This window comes from Ostrinia nubilalis, chromosome 5 (genome assembly GCF_963855985.1).
Source record: "Ostrinia nubilalis chromosome 5, ilOstNubi1.1, whole genome shotgun sequence".
Lineage (NCBI taxonomy): Eukaryota > Metazoa > Arthropoda > Insecta > Lepidoptera > Crambidae > Ostrinia > Ostrinia nubilalis.
This window is the reverse complement of record NC_087092.1, coordinates 1,690,595-1,710,165: the sequence shown is the minus strand read 5'-3', so window position 1 is coordinate 1,710,165 and position 19,571 is coordinate 1,690,595. Positions and strand designations below refer to the sequence as shown.

Genomic DNA, 19,571 nt, shown 5'->3' with positions numbered 1-19,571 from the left:
TTTCTTGTGTCGCCATGTCGTCGTGTCAAGAATTTTGTGGATAGCTGACCGCTACATGATTTCATTTAATTATTCTAATCCCCATGATTTAAATAATGTACTTGTGTCCCACTGTAATGTAACTGTATGCTAGATTGCCTGCGAGCCTCATAATAATTGTGCTCTTAACAATGAACCGATAAATTAAATCGATTTTATTAAATTGAACCGGCTTATTTATTCGAATGTTCAATTACTTTAAATACTTGTTCTGTGGAAATCACTAGTAGGGCTACGATATCATTGCGTTCGATTTTTTGGATAAATTTATGTCACTTGCGGTGAATTCGATTTCCTGCGAATTCTGTTTGTTCAAAAAATATTTTAATTACGAATTTATCGTTGTGCAGCACAATTTGTTGCTACAAAACCCCTGAAAAATTCAGTGGTCGTAGTGTAACTTATTTTTTTTTTCATGTGATTTTGTTTGCTGTTGCAAGATTCCATGACGCTATTGGCTAAAATTTACAAGCGACCAATAGAATTATTGAAACCCGGAACAAGAGAACAAACTGATTTTACTAGAGAAGATGGCCAAAAAATGCAAATTGAAAACAGATAAAAAAAAACATAAATGAAAAAAATTAGTGGTATGTAATTTTTGTTGAAAATAAATTAATTTAATTACAAGTTGTAAGTTTAAAATGATTCCATAAGGCTTAGGTAAGTCTAAAATGTAATTTCTTCAAATTTTCATCTTTGTGCAATGGAGATTCTGATTAGTTTTGAGTGCAGATCACTTGACTTATATTTAGCGGCTGTCAGTTGTTTTACGTCGAATTGATTTTTCCTATTTTTTATCTAAAAATATAGTTTATAGAGAAATGTGTTATATTACATGCTGTTTCGGCTGCAGGGATGTGCATCGATTGCTATGATGCAACGAGATGATAAGGTGCAATTTACTTGCATTTGTAACATGCTTCCGTGATTTGTTTGCTCTATAATTTCTTTGGCCAAATTTCAAATTCTTCTCGTGATCATTGTGTAGATTTGTTAAGAAAATGTACTTTTTTAAACCCTAGTATCCAACCTTTTGATATGCTTGTGGTAACTCACCCAGAATGAGGTTGGTCTTATCAATTAATTACATGCTCCATCATAGGATAAGTAATTAAAATTAACGGTGATTTTATATTGATGGGAACTGATTTATTCTGTGAAAGTTAATAAATCTGTTCCACATATTTATTTAATGACAAACTAATTATTCCCCACAATTAGCCCCCAAACATTGCTTTCACATTGCTGCATTGTTGTTTTTGCTGCACTCTTACGCTTGTTATTTTTCTGTTGCAGTCGCACCCTGCATGTTGTGTTCGAACTGTAGAAGTGGTACAGTGACTATATTGTTGCCTTGTCCGGCGTAAGGTTCAGCTAACGACAACCGTGCGTCTTTCCTTCCCGTATGGCTGCATATGTTAACCGCTCGATATCCATGATGGCTGGCGACGGGCCCCACAACGTTGCGACTCTCAACAACGGCTCCGTGCGCGTCAACATGTCCAATGTGGACTCTCCGCTCCAGATATTTGTGAGGGCTAAGAAGAAGATCAATGATATTTTCATAGAAATTGATGACTATGTTAAAGATGCAGTCACATTTATGCATGGTAAGTACAAGTACCAAGTGATACATGAACCTAACTTGTTATATTTTTATGTTTTAAGAAGTACTTAACTTAGCAAACCTTAACAATATACTTTTTATTTATTTCATTCATGTGAATATTAAATTTATTAACTCATAAACAGGCCAAAATCTATGCAGCCATGGGCATAAATACATACTTAATTATTTTATAGTGCTATGTATTTGTTTCCGGTAGTAAAAATTGATTTGTTTCAAGCATATGCCTCATTAAACCAAACAGTTAAACATTATTAAATTGAGGTCAATGGTAGAGCTACTAACTTCCATCATATTATCTCCAATTGTAAACCTTATTTGATTGGTGATAAGAGTTAATAAACATGAAAATATTTACAAGGCCATTAATTTACATTGACCTTGTATCCTAATGGTTTTATTGTTGTTACATAATTTAGGGATCTATGTGACTTCTAAATGGGAATGGTGTTTTAAATAATAGTAATTGAAAATCTATATCATACTAAAAGTCATTTTATGAAGTTACTTATAGAAAGTAAGCCTTTAATCTTCCAAATAAAAACAGCAAAAGCATCTACCTTTTCTTTTTTCTTAAAATTAGGCATATTATGGTACCATTTAATCAGTTCCATATTATCCTAATCCATTTTCTAGAGTCACAATCAGAGGTGAGATAAAGTTAAACAAAGCTTTTGACAGAATAATCATACGCTATGAACTGTCAAATGATTACAATTGCTTTACACAATTCCACCTCAGGTCACTTAATATTGTTTTCTGAATAAATCATCATTGGACTCTGCCCTGACAGTGTCATTTAAAATAAAATACACCAAATTCAAAACAGTTACATAAACTTTTTACCAAGGTAAAATTACAAAATACACCAAGCATAGAGTTTAGAAAAATAATTTCTTTAATATTCTAGTGAGCGTTTTATCACCAGTTATGGATTATTGAATCCTAAAGTAATATTAAAATGGCGATAACTTTGCAGCAGTGTCAGGCGAGAAAGGCATCGCGACGCCGCAGGACGTCGCCAACGTGGAGGCCTACGTCAGCAAGGTGCAGGCCATCAGGGAGGTCCTCAAGCGAGATCACATGAAGGTCGCTTTCTTCGGCAGGTTCGTACAATATCTATGAAGTGAAGTTCAGCCATGTGTGTCCAAGTGAACACCTCTTCATGATGATCAGTAAATATCCTTTCGGTGACACTGAACTGCGCCAATTCCACAGTAATAAACACCAAAATAAGGTTTTTGTAATTATATATTGGGTATGTTTTACATTACTAAAAGATAGATTACTATCTCAGTAACTTACAAACCTGCAAATCAGTGGTACTTTTCGTCCAAGGAATTCGCGCCACATTTTATAACCAAATTCAAAGTCCATGTAGCTTAGAGAAAACTATAAGCGGGACTATTCCCACCGTTGCAACTCCTGTGTAGCTAAGACTACAACACCGCCAATAAAAACCCAACCAGTGAAGGCCAAGTTTGTCCCAGAAAACTGCATATAAAGTTCAATTCAGAAATCCCTTCCAGGACGAGTAACGGCAAGAGCACGGTGATAAACGCCATGCTGCACGACAAGATCCTGCCGAGCGGCATCGGGCACACCACCAACTGCTTCCTGCAGGTCGAGGGTTCCGACACCGACGACGCCTTCCTCAGGACCGAGGGCTCCGAGGAGAAGCAGAATGTACAGGTGGGATTAGCGTGATAGATGTTATGGTGTGTGGTCTCTAATTAGGTCATAATATTTTACTAAGCTTGTCTTGAGGATAATTAAGAAGTACTTTAACTTTCAGCGATATTAAGCCAGTAGAAAGAGTGACATTTGTGTTTCCAATACCCACACTACAATATAGGGCAGTTTTGTGTCATACGGATTTGATCACGCACGCAGCATTCGCCCGCATACGTGCGTGCACCCGCAAAAACAGTGCGTATTTGTTAAAAAGCAAGATATGCGGACGCGGGACGACACCTCAGTGTCGGGCATCTGCATACCTACTGTATCGTTATACAACTAATGCAACCCGCAGGAAACTGACACATGGGGGCCAATCCCGTTTCAGTGAACAAATCCGACACTAAAAACGCCCTTAAGGCTGCGCCTATATTTCAATGGATCGTTCCTGATTGGCGCGTGGGCGGCACGGAGCCGTTGCCGCGCCGACAAGTCAGAAAACGGCTTAGTGCTTTTTCACGTAGGTACGCGCGGGCGCGGGGGCGGGTGCGGGCGCGGGAAACGTTGCGAGCTCGTGTTCACATTAACCACCAGGCGTTCGCGCGAGTGTGACGTACTATCGTTTCTAGCGACAAGTTCAAACTGGTTGAACTTACCTGACGTCGCGAGTGAAACGCGCGCGCCGCCGCTAGTTTGACATGAACACACACAAACATCTTCACGCGTTGAAATTACCGCGAGCGCTCCGCGCGCACCAGTCCCTAGCTTGCCCGCTAGTTAGACCGCACCTGCGTTTCGTACGTGAACACTTGGAATCACTACATATGTTTGATATTTCGTCACCGCGCCCGCGAGTCAACGTGAACAAGCACTTAAGTGTGTAACCTGAGTGCGTATTTTACATTGCAGTCGGTGAGCCAACTAGGGCACGCGTTGTGCGCGTCACGACTGCAAGAATGCTCGCTGGTGCACGTGTACTGGCCGCGCGAGTTATGCGCGCTGCTGCGCGATGACGTCGTGCTGGTGGACTCGCCCGGCGTCGACGTCACGCCCAACCTCGACGAGTGGATCGACCAGTACTGCCTGGACGCGGACGTGTTTGTGCTGGTCGCTAACGCGGAGTCCACGCTCATGGTCACCGTGAGTATAACTTACTTCACTTGCTCGCGGGTGCACGTGCACTGGCCGCGCGGTGACGTCGTGCTGGTGGACTCGCCCGGCGTCGACGTCACGCCCAACCTCGACGAGTGGATCGACCAGTACTGCCTGGACGCGGACGTGTTTGTGCTGGTCGCTAACGCGGAGTCCACGCTCATGGTCACCGTGAGTATTACACTACACTTGCCCTAATTTTATTTATACTTGGCTTGGCGGAAAATTCAGCGTGGGTTGATTAACTCACTAGGTGGATCGACAACCTTATAAATGTAGCAGGAAGGCGCTGGATGCGGGCCGCTAACAGCCGGTCAATATGGAAATGTATAGACGTCCTGTGGCTGAAATGATGATTAGCCCAAAGAATACCATTTTGTCATTAAACTGCAAAAAAACTGATGTTATTATTTTGTTTCTGGAAAAGAAAAATTTATGTTATTGTTTTGTTCCAGGAAAAGAATTTCTTTCACAAAGTCTCGACAAAGATATCACAGCCGAATATATTTATACTGAACAATCGATGGGATGCCTCCGCGTCCGAACCAGAATACTTGGAACAGGTGAGTCTTAACTGACCACGAAGTTGACTTATTTATAGCAAAACGGTTTTTACGTACCCACCGCGCCGGCATCACGCCACTCGATGGGCGGAGCCTAAATCCCGCGTCAACCTGACCCCCGCGCCCCCGCTAACGGGTTTTACCGTCTAAAGTCCAGTCGCCAACCAGTTCGAATTTCGTCCAATGACCCCAAGCTACCCATCTTTATCACTCGCGTGAGTATGCGAGCGCGACACATTGGACGAAATTCTATCTGCTCAGCGGTCGGACTTTAGTTAGAATACTTGATCGACGCCGCGACGCAACGATCGTCAGTACGCGTCCGTGCCCCGCTCGCTTCACGCGTACGAACTGTTCATAGATATCAATAAATGCAATGATAGTCTTTCTATGGCAGACCTAAATTCACTCGGGGAAGCTGCGGGCAAATGCAAATAGGACTATTTCCACGTCTCGTTCCTACCGCTGCAACCCCTGTGTAGCCAGGATCTACAGCTTGACCGCCAATAAAAACCCAACTAGTGAAGGTCAAGTTTTTCCCGGGGGAAAGTTAAACTGTCATTGGACCCGCAACGAAATTAATCAGAAGAACATAGGACGAGTTCGAAGTTAAGGTTCGACTTCCCTTCGTTGCGAAGCGGGTGACAGGTGACAAACAAAGGTTTAGTAACCATTATGAAAAGAAGGGAAAATGTAAGTAAACAGTAACTAATAGAATGGCGTTTCCCTGTCCAGGTGCGCACGCAGCACGCAAATCGCTGCGTGGACTTCCTATCGCGCGAGCTACGCGTGTGCTCGCCCAAGGAGGCGGAGGAGCGCATCTTCTTCATCTCCGCCAAGGAGGCGCTGCTCACGCGCATGCGCGAGCGCGAGAAGCCCGTCTCCTGTGAGTACCCCGCCTGTCCCGCCTTTGTTGTACTTCCTGTCGCGCGAGCTCGATGTGCTCGCCCAAGGAGGCGGAGGAGCGCATCTTCTTCATCTCCGCCAAGGAGGCGCTGCTCACGCGCATGCGCGAGCGCGAGAAGCCCGTCTCCTGTGAGTACCCCGCCTGTCCCGCCTTTGTTGTACTTCCTGTCGCGCGAGCTCGATGTGCTCGCCCAAGGAGGCGGAGGAGCGCATCTTCTTCATCTCCGCCAAGGAGGCGCTGCTCACGCGCATGCGCGAGCGCGAGAAGCCCGTCTCCTGTGAGTACCCCGCCTGTCCCGCCTTTGTTGTACTTCCTGTCGCGCGAGCTCGATGTGCTCGCCCAAGGAGGCGGAGGAGCGCATCTTCTTCATCTCCGCCAAGGAGGCGCTGCTCACGCGCATGCGCGAGCGCGAGAAGCCCGTCTCCTGTGAGTACCCCGCCTGTCCCGCCTTTGTTGTACTTCCTGTCGCGCGAGCTCGATGTGCTCGCCCAAGGAGGCGGAGGAGCGCATCTTCTTCATCTCCGCCAAGGAGGCGCTGCTCACGCGCATGCGCGAGCGCGAGAAGCCCGTCTCCTGTGAGTACCCCGCCTGTCCCGCCTTTGTTGTACTTCCTGTCGCGCGAGCTCGATGTGCTCGCCCAAGGAGGCGGAGGAGCGCATCTTCTTCATCTCCGCCAAGGAGGCGCTGCTCACGCGCATGCGCGAGCGCGAGAAGCCCGTCTCCTGTGAGTACCCCGCCTGTCCAGGTTTTTTTAACGTCGGGAAATGCTTTACGGCCAGAGGGTAATGTGGGACTCCCTCCGCCTGCTCACTAAAGGCGGGGCCTATCCACTAAAACCTGACGGTGTCCACCGGAGCCCCAAGCAACGGAGCCGCGAGTTATTGTACTAGTCCTCGCTCACGAGCAAGCCTCTTCGGCTTCGAGACCAACAGACCACGCGGACGTTGCCCAGGGTGCACCACGAGGAGGTCCCTCACCATCACACCTCCCGCTTGCCACAGCAAGAAAAATGGAAACAAAATTTTTAACCGCGCGCGGCCGCCGTTTGCGCCATTCTGTTAGGGCGCGCGGCACGTGCGGTCGTGCAGTGGAGATGTTATGCGATGACGTATGACCTAAGTGGCTACAACAGTATTGTTGTGTTTTGGCAGTTAAAGGTAAGATAACCAGTTCCTCTGTGGTTGAGAATGCCGAGTGTCGCTCGTCTTCGCCTTTGGCTTGATAATCTTTTTTCACCAACTATCAACCACCATTATTAGATTATTACGAAAACGAGAAAATGTTCTAATGAATTTGTAATCATTTGCAGCGCCAATCCTTGCCGAAGGGCACCAAGTCCGCTACTTCGAGTTCGTGGACTTCGAGCGCAAGTTCGAGGAGTGCATCAGCCAGTCCGCCGTGCGCACCAAGTTCGCGCAGCACTCGCGCCGCGGGAAGAACATCGCTGCTGACGTGCAGGGCGCGCTCGAGCAGGTCAGTGACCCCGCCACTCCTAAGCCCCTGTCATATGACCTCAACGACCCGACAACGAACTTGGAACCGTCTAAAGCCCGGTCTGCGAGCACGTAGAATTTTGTCCAATGACCCCAAGCTACCCATCCTTATCGCTCGCGCATAATTATATTGCTGTCGCGACTGTGCGACGGGCGCCCGCAGTGAGTGTGCGAGCGCGACACCAACATAGGATAGAAGGATGAGAGAGATGAGAGCTTGGGGTCATTGGACAAATTCTACGTGCTCGCAGACCAGACTATGTGCTTGCACACGTTGACTCGCGGGCGCGGTGACGAAATATCAAACATATGTAGTGGTTCCAAGTGTTCACGTACGAAACGCACGTGCGGTCTAACTAGCGGGCAAGCTAGCGACTGGCGCGCGCGGAGCGCTCGCGGTAATTTCAACGCGTGAAGATGTTTGTGTGTGTTCATGTCAAACTAGCGGCGGCGCGCGCGTTTCACTCGCGACGTCAGGTAAGTTCAACCAGTTTGATCTTGTCGCTAGAAACGATAGCACGTTTTTATCATGTCGTTCAATACAGAAGAGTTTATTAGTGCTATTCAGGCTAGAACTCCTATTTGGCAAAGTAAACACAGTCATCATATGAACAGAAATGTTGTTTAGTTGATAACGATAATATTAATTAAATTAAATAATAAAGAGGAACCTTGTTTGAATTTGATTTTGATTGAAAATTATAAATTACTTACTAAGAAAATCTTTTTTTTAAACTCACCTTATAGTTACAAATAGTCTTTCTTCGGGCTTTATACTTTTATGAAAATTTGTGTCTACTTTTGAAATATCACTCCTTATTGAATCCAGTATGTAATCAAAACAGTTGACACTCATCCTGGTATATCCAAAAAACCTTGAAGGATGTTGTCTCAAATTACGATATAAAGTATGAAATTCACCATACCGTTCTCTTTCTTTATTAATCTCGTGCACACCAATTCTAATTTTTAGCATCTCCCACTTTAGGTATGAATTTTCGGTTAAAAATAAAAGATCGTCGTCCATAATTCGACCTCTGACAATACGTCACAATCGCGCGAACGCCTGGTCGTCAATATGAACACGAGCTCGCGACGTTACCCGCGCCCGCGCCCGCGCCCGCGCCCGCGCGTGCCTACGTGAACAAGCACTAAAATATCCATACTAGCCCTCACCTCATGTAAGAAGTTCGCGCAGCGGCAAGAACGTCACTGTGACGTGCAAGCTGCGCTTGAGCGGGTCGTTGACCTCACCACGCCTCCCACAGCCCTTCCCATATCCACCACATAGCTTCTTCTATATCCACAAACAGACCCTACCCTCGGAGTAATGTCACCAGGAGATTAGCACACACTCTTTCCTCCTTCCCGCTTGTGACGTCATTAGTCACCAGCGGAGACTGAGTTGTTGTTTTTTCCACAAATTATACGCCCCTCGTAAGTGGGACTTATACTTTTATTGTCCTGATATTACTTATTCATATTTAAATTCGTAAAGGAAACTATGATCACTTAACACTATAATTTCTCCAAAGTATCAACTTCTACCGATATAAACACTTCAGTGCTGTAAGTCAGCACAGCAAGACATTTATAGTGACGTAATAGGCTAGATGACAAAATTTCAATTATTTGTCCGTCAGACATAATTAGAAAATATTAGACTCATATTTTTTATTTTCTTTCATAATTAAATAATAACAGTGCAACATCGAGTTGAAATGGCGCGATACGTCACGCTTGAGTAGAATTTTTACTCAAAAGTGACGTCACGCGACATTTCAACTCAATTACTGTAATTATTCGATTATGGAATAAAATATGAGTCTAATATTTTCTAATTATCAGGCTGACGGACTAAATAGAATTTCGATTTCATTACCCAGTCATCATCCCTATTACCGGCAGGTGTACAACAGCGCGACGGACCGCAAGGCGTCGATGGTGGAGAAGCAGCGCGTGCTGCACGAACAGCTGTCGGCCATCGAGGAGCAACTCACCACCATCACGCGCCAGATGAAGGACAAGATCAACCGCATGGTCGAGAGCGTCGAGCACAAGGTACGGTAGGGCACAATGTTACACGGGGTACAATGTTACAATGCATATTTCTCTGCAGTGGCGGCGTAGCATGGGTTGGCACCCGGGGCGATCACCCCCCTCCCCCCCGTCATAAGTCCTAAGGCACCCCCTGGTACCCCCCAGGATTTTGAGGTTTTACCTACCGATTCGAAGATTGAAAGACAATCGCCCGTATCATGATATAGACCGCAGACTTGCCATGCAGATGCGCCAGTGAGTACCAATCTGCGCGACTGTGTCACCCCCTGATGCTTGCCCACCTTACCCTACAAACAAACTTCTCCCGCAGCCTCATCAGACTAAACAGGGACAGCATCCGCAAGGTCCTGAGTGTCATAACCGGACACTGTATGCTAAACAAGCACCTACACAACATAGGTGTTACAGACAGCCCACTGTACAGGGGGTGCTTGGAGGCAGAGGAAACACCGCAGCATGTACTCAAGGAGTGCAGTAGCGTACCAGAACAACGGGCTCAATTTCTTTGTAACACCCTAGACGGGCTGCTCGCCTTCTGGGGGATCTGGGGTGGTTGGAGTAGGAAGATAAACCACAAATCGCGCACAATGGCCCAATCATGAGGCTAAGTGCGGTACTCGATTGCCCTGCAAAACTAACTAACTAAGGTACAGTACAGTCCTCCGTGGTTTTGAGGATTCCGGGTGAAGCACCTTCGCCCTGATCATTACTTGCCATCAGGTGAGATACAGGCCAAGAGCTTCCTCGTTGTGGATAAAAAAAAGTACCGCCACGAATCATGGACATTGGGGAGACATGCGCAGATGTCTTAATCGTCGTTTCAACCAATACGACGACCACTAAAACTCATCAATTTTTGCAAATAGGCTTTTAAAAAGCACTTACACGTCCCAGTATTAACCCTACCACTGCTTCGGGACAATAAATGGGACAGTGCTGAGAAGAAGCAGCGCAAGAAACGCAGTCACTGCTGGACAAAGGCTTCCCCCAAGGATTTCCAAAACGACCGGTCCTGCACCGCCCGCATCCAGACACCTTCCGCGATCTTCACCAGATCGTCGGTCCACCTAGTAGTTGGTCTGTCCACACTAAGTCTTCCAGCCCGTGGTCGCCATTCGAAAACTTTTCTGCCCCAGCGGCCATCAGCTTTACGAGCTATGTGCCCCGCCCACTGCCACTTGATTTTAGCAAATCTGCGGGCTACGTCGGTTACTTTGGTTCCCTTGCGGATCTTCTCATTTCTGATTCGATCACGCAGGGAAACTCCGAGCATAGCATGCTCTATCGCCCTTTGGGTGACCTTGAGCCTTCTTAATCTTTTTAACTTACTATTTGTATGAACTCAGTGAGAAGCCACACGATTTTGCCGCATCACTGAACCCATGTGGTATGCGGCGCCGCAATACGGCACCGTCTCGCTCAATCGAAGTGCGGTGTGCCTGCGGTGCGGCGCCGGAACGCACCGTCTGGCATATCATTGATTTTTATATGCAGGACGTCGCAGCGACATCGCTCCGGCGTCGCGCCGTGTGACTTCTCCCTCAGTCTCGGCATACACGTAACTCAATCTCAACATGTATCGTATATCGAATAGGGATGTTATGGATATGTAGTTTGGTTTATGGATACGGTAAAGGATATAGGAATAATATTATACCGGTTTCGGTTACGGTTACGGATATCTGTACTTTAGAATGCAATTTGCAATAGTTGTCCAACACGGTTCATTCATGGCCGCACTCTTTACATCGTATAAAAAGTAATAAAAAAATTGATACTAGATGGCATTATAAATGTAAATAAAGGTAAATCAGGCTGTTATGTCTTTACATATAATGCTATATAAAAAACAATTTAAACTGCCTACATCCGAAACCTTTGAATCGGTACGGTACTTTTTTTATTTCGGATATCCGAAAGTTTCGGTTACGGTTACGAATATCCATAACATCCCTGGTATCAAATCACGTTTGTTATCAGGTGTCGCTGACGCTGAGCCAAGAGATCCGTCGCCTATCAGCGCTGGTAGACGAGTACTCGACGCCGTTCCGCAGCGAGCGCGCGGCGCTCGAGGCGTACAAGCGCGCGCTGCACCGCCACGTGGAGGCCGGGCTGGGCCAGCGCCTCAAGAAGCGCCTGTCCACCGACATCGGCCACGAGATGGACGAGGCGCAGAAGGAGATGGCTGGTATGTCGCGCTACTGTAGTACCGCGCTAGTGGACTAGTACTCGACAGTTCCGCAGCGAGCGCGCGCTGCACCGCCACGTGGAGGCCGGGCTGGGCCAGCGCCTCAAGAAGCGCCTGTCCACCGACATCGGCCACGAGATGGACGAGGCGCAGAAGGAGATGGCTGGTATGTCGCGCTACTGTAGTACCGCGCTAGTGGACTAGTACTCGACAGTTCCGCAGCGAGCGCGCGCTGCACCGCCACGTGGAGGCCGGGCTGGGCCAGCGCCTCAAGAAGCGCCTGTCCACCGACATCGGCCACGAGATGGACGAGGCGCAGAAGGAGATGGCTGGTATGTCGCGCTACTGTAGTACCGCGCTAGTGGACTAGTACTCGACAGTTCCGCAGTGAGCGCGCGCTGCACCGCCACGTGGAGGCCGGGCTGGGCCAGCGCCTCAAGAAGCGCCTGTCCACCGACATCGGCCACGAGATGGACGAGGCGCAGAAGGAGATGGCTGGTATGTCGCGCTACTGTAGTACCGCGCTAGTGGACTAGTACTCGACAGTTCCGCAGTGAGCGCGCGCTGCACCGCCACGTGGAGGCAGGGCTGGGCCAGCGCCTCAAGAAGCGCCTGTCCACCGACATCGGCCACGAGATGGACGAGGCGCAGAAGGAGATGGCCGGTATGTCGCGCTACTGTAGTACCGCGCTAGTGGACTAGTACTCGACAGTTCCGCAGCGTACAAGCGCGCGCTGCACCGCCACGTGGAGGCCGGGCTGGGCCAGCGCCTCAAGAAGCGCCTGTCCACCGACATCGGCCACGAGATGGACGAGGCGCAGAAGGAGATGGCCGGTATGTCGCGCTACTGTAGTACCGCGCTAGTGGACTAGTACTCGACAGTTCCGCAGCGAGCGCGCGCTGCACCGCCACGTGGAGGCCGGGCTGGGCCAGCGCCTCAAGAAGCGCCTGTCCACCGACATCGGCCACGAGATGGACGAGGCGCAGAAGGAGATGGCTGGTAGGTCGCGCTACTGTACTGGGTCCGCGCTAGTGGACTAGTACTCGACAGTTCCGCAGCGTACAAGCGCGCGCTGCACCGCCACGTGGAGGCCGGGCTGGGCCAGCGCCTCAAGAAGCGCCTGTCCACCGACATCGGCCACGAGATGGACGAGGCGCAGAAGGAGATGGCTGGTATGTCGCGCTACTGTAGTACCGCGCTAGTGCACTAGTACTCGACAGTTCCGCAGCGAGCGCGCGCTGCACCGCCACGTGGAGGCCGGGCTGGGCCAGCGCCTCAAGAAGCGCCTGTCCACCGACATCGGCCACGAGATGGACGAGGCGCAGAAGGAGATGGCCGGTATGTCGCGCTACTGTACTGTGTCCGCGCTAGTGGACTAGTACTCGACAGTTCCGCAGCGAGCGCGCGGCGCTCGAGGCGTACAAGACGCGGTATATTGCCGAATGAGGGCTATCGTTTTAGCGCTCACCAGTTAGCGCCACTGTAGAGTAAGGTCCTGTCACTTGCTAGTAGCGAAGACAGTGGCACCAACTGGTGAGCGCTAAAGTGGTAGGAGGACTATCGCATTTGCACTCATCAAGATGGCGCCACTGTAGAGTAAAGTCCTGTCAATCGCCAGGGGTGCCAACTGTTAAGTATAAAAACGATAGCCCTCATTGTGTTGTTAGCCGGCGCTAGCAGAAGGCAACGCTCTGCAACTCTATTAACACTATAAAGCGGCGATAGATAGGCATTCTATGTACTGTGCAGTATTTAACTGCCTAAATAATAATAGAAACACAGAATGTACTTTTTTAAGTTGCCTCAAGACACTGAAAGCTAAATAAGTAGTTAATATTATTCATGATAATTCATGCTAAATCATGTATTTCCTCCGCCATTTTCCGCAGTTTGGCACCTCACGTCACATCATTTTACCGAAGTCAGCCCTATGGCTTCGGCGCAGTGCCGATCACTGACGTTTGTCAACAAAATGGTGCTTGACTCTTGAGACAGGCTAAATTACACCATATTGTTAATGACATTAATCATACATTTTTTGAAATACCTTCGCGAAGTAAAACTTCTGTACGTAGTACTTATTATTATTCTGTGCTACGACTTTCACAGGCTTCGTAACATTATTTTACTATTCTTGAAAACAAATTATTTCGTGGAATCTGTGACGAAAAAATTTGTTTTTTATGTCCTACCGTGCATAATATAAAGCTGTTTGCTTTCAGAGCGCATGTACAACATCCTGCCGATGCACAAGCGCGCGGCCGCCGCGTCGTACATCATCCCGCACCAGCAGCCCTTCGAGGTGCTCTACCGCCTCAACTGCGACAACCTGTGCGCCGACTTCCAGGTACTTTGTGTTTATTAAAATAAACTGTTTAAATATCCTGGCTGAACAAGAACAGTGAGAACGAGAGGTGCTATAACCGTATCCCGGTACGATACTTAGATATACGATATACGATATTAGATACGGGCTTATTAGAGCCTATGTTAAAACTTGCGTGTGCGTCCACCTATACACGGTGTATACGCACGGAAATCCAAGCCCGCGGCGCGCCTCCACGTGTTTGGAAACGTCACGCGCATGCATTGCTTATACTACTTTTCTATACAGATACGCGTGCGAGTGCCCGCTCTCGTTTTAGTGGAGGTCCTTATTGTAGTGGACTATTTACAATGGTATTTTTGACAGAGTCAGAAAGTCATTTAATCCTCGATTACTTTTTTCCAGGAGGACCTCAGTTTTCGCTTTTCGTACGGCATCACGGCGCTAATCCAGCGCTTCCAGGGTAAAAACACAAACAAGATTGCTCTCAAGAACCCACCAAACTACACACAGGTAATAATACTTCCAAATTGAATTAAAGTAACCGACATAGCCCGCAGAGTTACCCAATGCAGTGACCGGGCCCTTAGCCCATAGAACTGATAGACTTTAAGGCAGAAAAGTTCTCGACCGGAAAACATAGTGTGTGTAGGACTCCCGTTGGACAGACCAATGATCTGGTGAAGGTCGCGGAAAACAACTAGATGTATAGAGCACAGGACTGGTCGCTGTGGAAATCTATAGAGGACACCTTTTTCCAGCTGTGGACGACATTAGGTCGAAACAAAAAAACTGTAGGCTCATACTATTGTTATTCCATTTCCAGATACCTCCTTCAGTGAGCAACCCGCCGCTGCCGACATTGGAAGTGGCCCGCAGCAACGGGCCGCTGGGCGTGGGCCCGCTCAGCGCGGAAGAGTGGGGCTTCATCTCAAAGTTCGCGCTCGGCGCTCTCACCTCGCAGGGAACCATGGGCGGTTTATTGCTCTCTGGCTTGGTGAGTACACGTAATGATCCCTCCGTCAGTGAGCAACCCGCCGCTGTCGACACTAGAAGTGGCCCGCAGCAACGGGCCGCTGGGCGTGGGCCCGCTCAGCGCCGAGGAGTGGGGCTTCATCTCCAAGTTCGCTCTCGGCGCGCTCACCTCGCAGGGAACCATGGGCGGTTTATTGCTCTCTGGATTGGTGAGTAAACGTAATGATCCCTCCGTCAGTGAGCAACCATCCGCTGCCGACACTAGAAGTGGCCCGCAGCAACGGGCCGCTGGGCGTGGGTCCGCTCAGCGCCGAGGAGTGGGGCTTTATCTCAAAGTTCGCTCTTGGCGCGCTCACCTCGCAGGGAACCATGGGCGGTTTATTGCTCTCTGGCTTGGTGAGTAAACTTACGCCCGTATTCACAAACATTACTATGAGGTCTCACAGTGCGCGTGGACGCATAGGGTGACACACGAATCAGTCACAGTGCTCTATGCAACGCTGTGCGTTCGATTTGCTGCCTCACTTAAGCAAGTATCGTTTGTGAATACGGGCGTTAACTCGAACTGATCCTCTCATCAGTGAACAACCGTAAACATTTCACAGTATTTTTGGCCCTTCACTTTACGTTTAGATTTAGCTTTTGTGTTTATCGTTACTTGAATAAGGGCTGATTTTTCAATCGTCGGATAACTTTTAACTGAAGAATAAGTTTGGCACATTGACCGTTTTAGTATGGGAAATATGTCAAAATGATATTCTTCAGTTAAAAGATATCTGACGATTGGAAAATCAGTCCTAAAGCAGAAAAAAATATTCTTTGGTCCTAACCTTATTGCTGGGTGACAGTCGAACATGTCTTGTCGCTGACTTAGAACACTTCGTTAACTTGCACAAAGCATGTGAATTTCATACTTACCTGTAATTCACTCCCACAGCTCCTAAAAACCGTCGGCTGGCGCATCGTAGCAGTAACAGGCGTGCTGTACGGCGCGCTGTACGCTTACGAGCGGCTGACGTGGACGGCGGCGGCGCAGGAGCGCGTGTTCAAGAAGCAGTACGTGGCGCACGCCAGCAAGAAGCTGCGCCTCATCGTCGACCTCACCTCCGCCAACTGCAGCCACCAGGTGCAGCAGTGAGTATCCCAGCTGAGCCCCGATTACGGTAACTTTTAACGTTTCCAATCCAGACGCGCTTCATCGATTCTGCGATACGATTGGTCGTTCAACAGCGTACGTCAGCTGTTTTGACCAATCGCTGTGATGACCAATCGCTTCATCGATTCTGCGATACGATTGGTCAAAACAGCTGACGTACGCTGTTGAACGACCAATCGTATCGCAGAATCGAGAAGCGTATCTGGATTGGAGACGTTAAAAATTACCGTAATCGGGGCTCTGGTCGTGCCAGAGATAGGCGTCGTCCACACTAACGTGCTTCGAATGTCCTCGTCTCGCCAGCCCTGCAGTGTCGACGCGGCGAAGGCGCTGGCTATACCAGGGATGTTATGGATATCCGTAACCGTAACCGAAACTTTCGGATATCCGAAATAAAAAAATATCCAAAACCGTAACCGAAACCGGTATAATATTATTCCCATATCCGTAACCGTATCCATGACTGAAACTACATATCCATAACATCCCTAGGCTATACGACTGCGTTCAAACACTGGCAAACATAAGGTGTAGCAGTGAGAGTTGTCCATACTGTACCAGTCTTAGAAAACAACTGCTGCATTCGTAGGTATTTATATCAAAATTCCATTTAAGATCACAAATACTTATACAGTGTGAGTCACGTTAAAGTGTACATATGAAAATAGATGAAACTAGACCTATTTTTATCGACAAAAAATAGGTCAAAAAATTTTTGAGATTTTTTTTAAAAAAATTATAGATTTTTTTTTCTTACAATTACTTATTGTAAAGAAAACGTAATAACTTTTAAACTAAGCGGTATATCCTGATAAAATAAAAACAGTAATAATGCTAAATAACAGGCAATACTAAAACAATATGTGGCGACATCTACGATACGCCACTACAAACGTGTACCAACAGATGGCGCTGTTACTACTTCACTATGGCACACTCCGCCGCTCATACAAACCTGCATCGCGGTGACGGAGTTTTATATCCTGCCAAGTATATATAGGCAAACCAAGATGGTGTAAATCGGACCTTGGTCCCCGAGCACACCACCCGCTCGGAAGGAAGCACTAACAACTAGCTTCCTTATTGTGGACGAACATCATATCCCACATTGGTGACCCCGACGTGATTGGAACGTGACCTTCCATCACCACCATCTTCGGCATCAGCCTCCGCCATCCTCCTCACCATCTCCGCCACTCCGTCATCAGCTCCAGTCTTCAACAATCCAGCCTTCAGGGACCATCGCAGATCGCAACCGACCTTCCTGGTTCCTCGGCAGCAAGCAACCGTCATTTCACTGGTCACGGGTACAGCTCTGGCCCAGCTCCACGCCCGACCATCGAAGATGCCTCCGCTCACTATCCCGACTCACCGTGGATAGAGCACCGCAACCTGCTCGTCTCGACTCACCGCAGACTTGAGCACACTGGCACTTGTAAGCTCATCACGCACAGACTGCTGAGCTCATCCTGACGTCATCCACCTCCGGTTCTTCCGGGGGGAGTGGTGTGGCGACATCTACGATACGCCACTACAAACGTGTACCAACAGATGGCGCTGTTACTACTTCACTATGGCACACTCCGCCGCTCATACAAACCTGCATCGCGGTGACGGAGTTTTATATCCTGCCAAGTATATATAGGCAAACCAAGATGGTGTAAATCGGACCTTGGTCCCCGAGCACACCACCCGCTCGGAAGGAAGCACTAACAACTAGCTTCCTTATTGTGGACGAACATCATATCCCACACAATACATAAAATACACAAAAAATGGCAACAAATAATAAAAAATGATACTTTTTGAAAAAAATCTGCTTTAAAATTCGTGTTTTTTTGGTTATTTGATAAATTTCTCCAAAAAATGCCCCTATAACAGGTGGTTTTTATTACTTTGTATTATTCTCTATCGTATTATCTTTGTAAAACCAAAAATCGCATCTCTCTATCCCTATCACAATATTTGCTATGATCGTTTGAACAAAGGCCTGCCACCACATTTTTCTCCGCTACAGGTAGAGACAATTTTAATTTTAACTAAAATGCTTATTTTACTTCGAAATCTTTTGTTTTTATTTGAAATCTAACTTGTCTTTATCAAAATTACAAATCTAGAGTCACTTTCAGTTTCGTTGTTAACGAAGCGTTGAATGGCGCGCCCGGAGAGGCTTAGTTCAAACGATCATTGCAAACGTTGTGATAGGGATAGAGACATGCGATTTTTCGTTTTACAAAAGTAATACGATGGAGAATAATAAAAAGTAATAAAAACCACCTGTTATACGGGCATTTTTTGGAGAAATTTATCAAATAACCAAAAAAATACGAATTTTTAAGCAGATTTTTTTCAAAAAGTATCATTTTTTATAATGTTTTGGCATTTTCTGGGTATTTCATGTATTTTTTTAGTATCGCCTGTTATTTAGCATTATTATTGTTTTTCTTTTATCAGGATATACCGCTTAGTTTAAAAGTTATTACGATTTCTTTACAATAAGTAATTGGAAGAAAAAAAATTCTATAAAAATTTAAAAAAAAATCTCAAAAAAATTTTGACCTCTTTTTTATCGATAAAAATAGGTCTAGTTTCATATATTTTCATATGTACACTTTAACGTGACTCACACTGTATAAATATGTTGCCAGCAAAGTGCTGGTCGTCTCGCCCGACCGTGGATTGGTCCGTGATGATGGCAAGAGACCTGATGGTCTCACTCTGGTTCCCTGGGAACGGGGACGGGCTTAAGTTTGGGACGCTACATGTGTCGATACTTTAGCCCCTTCCCACCTCAGGGAATCAGTCGCTAAAGCTGGGGCTGCAGCGGAGTCGGCTGAGTTAGCCAAACGGCGCAAATATGAGTCACTTTCTAATGATTACATATTTGCGCCTTTTGGTGTCGAGACCTTCGGACCTTGGGGACCGAATGCTAAATTATTGTTTCGGACCATTTCCCCTAAATTAATTAAAATTTCGGAAAATCTAAATGCTGGCTCTTTCCTTGCACAAAGGCTTAGTATTGCCATTCAGTGAGGAAATGCAGCCAGCATCCTCGCCTCTTTGCCTCACGGACACACTTTTATTTTTGAGTAAAATAAGTATATTTTTATTTTGTTTAGAGTTAAGTTTGCCTTAGTTTAAAAAAAAAATTCTGTTTATTGTAAATAAACTTGTTACCAATACTTTTAGGTTTAAGGCCCAGAACAGACGATGAAACGCAACTTCAACGAAACTGCAACTGCTAGTTACTTTTGAGTGGCATCTAAGTTTCTGCCATAGCGTCCGTTGAGAGACCACACATGACGCGACCAGTTTGCAACTTTCAGTTTCATTCATCAGAATCATCATAAAGTTGCAGTTTCGTTGCAGTTGCGTTTCACCGTCTGTTCTGGGCCTGACGCTT

The 19,571-nt window shown here is 47.0% G+C and overlaps 1 protein-coding gene across 1 annotated transcript in view; it reads left to right on the top strand.

The window, feature by feature from the left end:
- The first annotated feature begins 568 nt into the window (after window positions 1-568).
- LOC135071630 (transmembrane GTPase Marf) overlaps window positions 569-19,571 on the top strand; it is a 27,389-nt gene continuing 8,386 nt past the window's right edge. Inside the window, exons 1-14 of the mRNA XM_063965392.1 lie at window positions 569-702; window positions 1,339-1,652; window positions 2,649-2,775; window positions 3,199-3,361; window positions 4,256-4,486; window positions 4,954-5,061; window positions 5,797-5,947; window positions 7,278-7,441; window positions 9,370-9,522; window positions 11,503-11,710; window positions 13,934-14,058; window positions 14,443-14,550; window positions 14,864-15,034; window positions 15,950-16,146. Coding sequence (XP_063821462.1) covers window positions 1,448-1,652; window positions 2,649-2,775; window positions 3,199-3,361; window positions 4,256-4,486; window positions 4,954-5,061; window positions 5,797-5,947; window positions 7,278-7,441; window positions 9,370-9,522; window positions 11,503-11,710; window positions 13,934-14,058; window positions 14,443-14,550; window positions 14,864-15,034; window positions 15,950-16,146 — 2,111 coding nt within the window. The 5' untranslated portion in view covers window positions 569-702; window positions 1,339-1,447. The remainder of the gene's footprint in view (window positions 703-1,338; window positions 1,653-2,648; window positions 2,776-3,198; window positions 3,362-4,255; window positions 4,487-4,953; window positions 5,062-5,796; window positions 5,948-7,277; window positions 7,442-9,369; window positions 9,523-11,502; window positions 11,711-13,933; window positions 14,059-14,442; window positions 14,551-14,863; window positions 15,035-15,949; window positions 16,147-19,571) is intronic.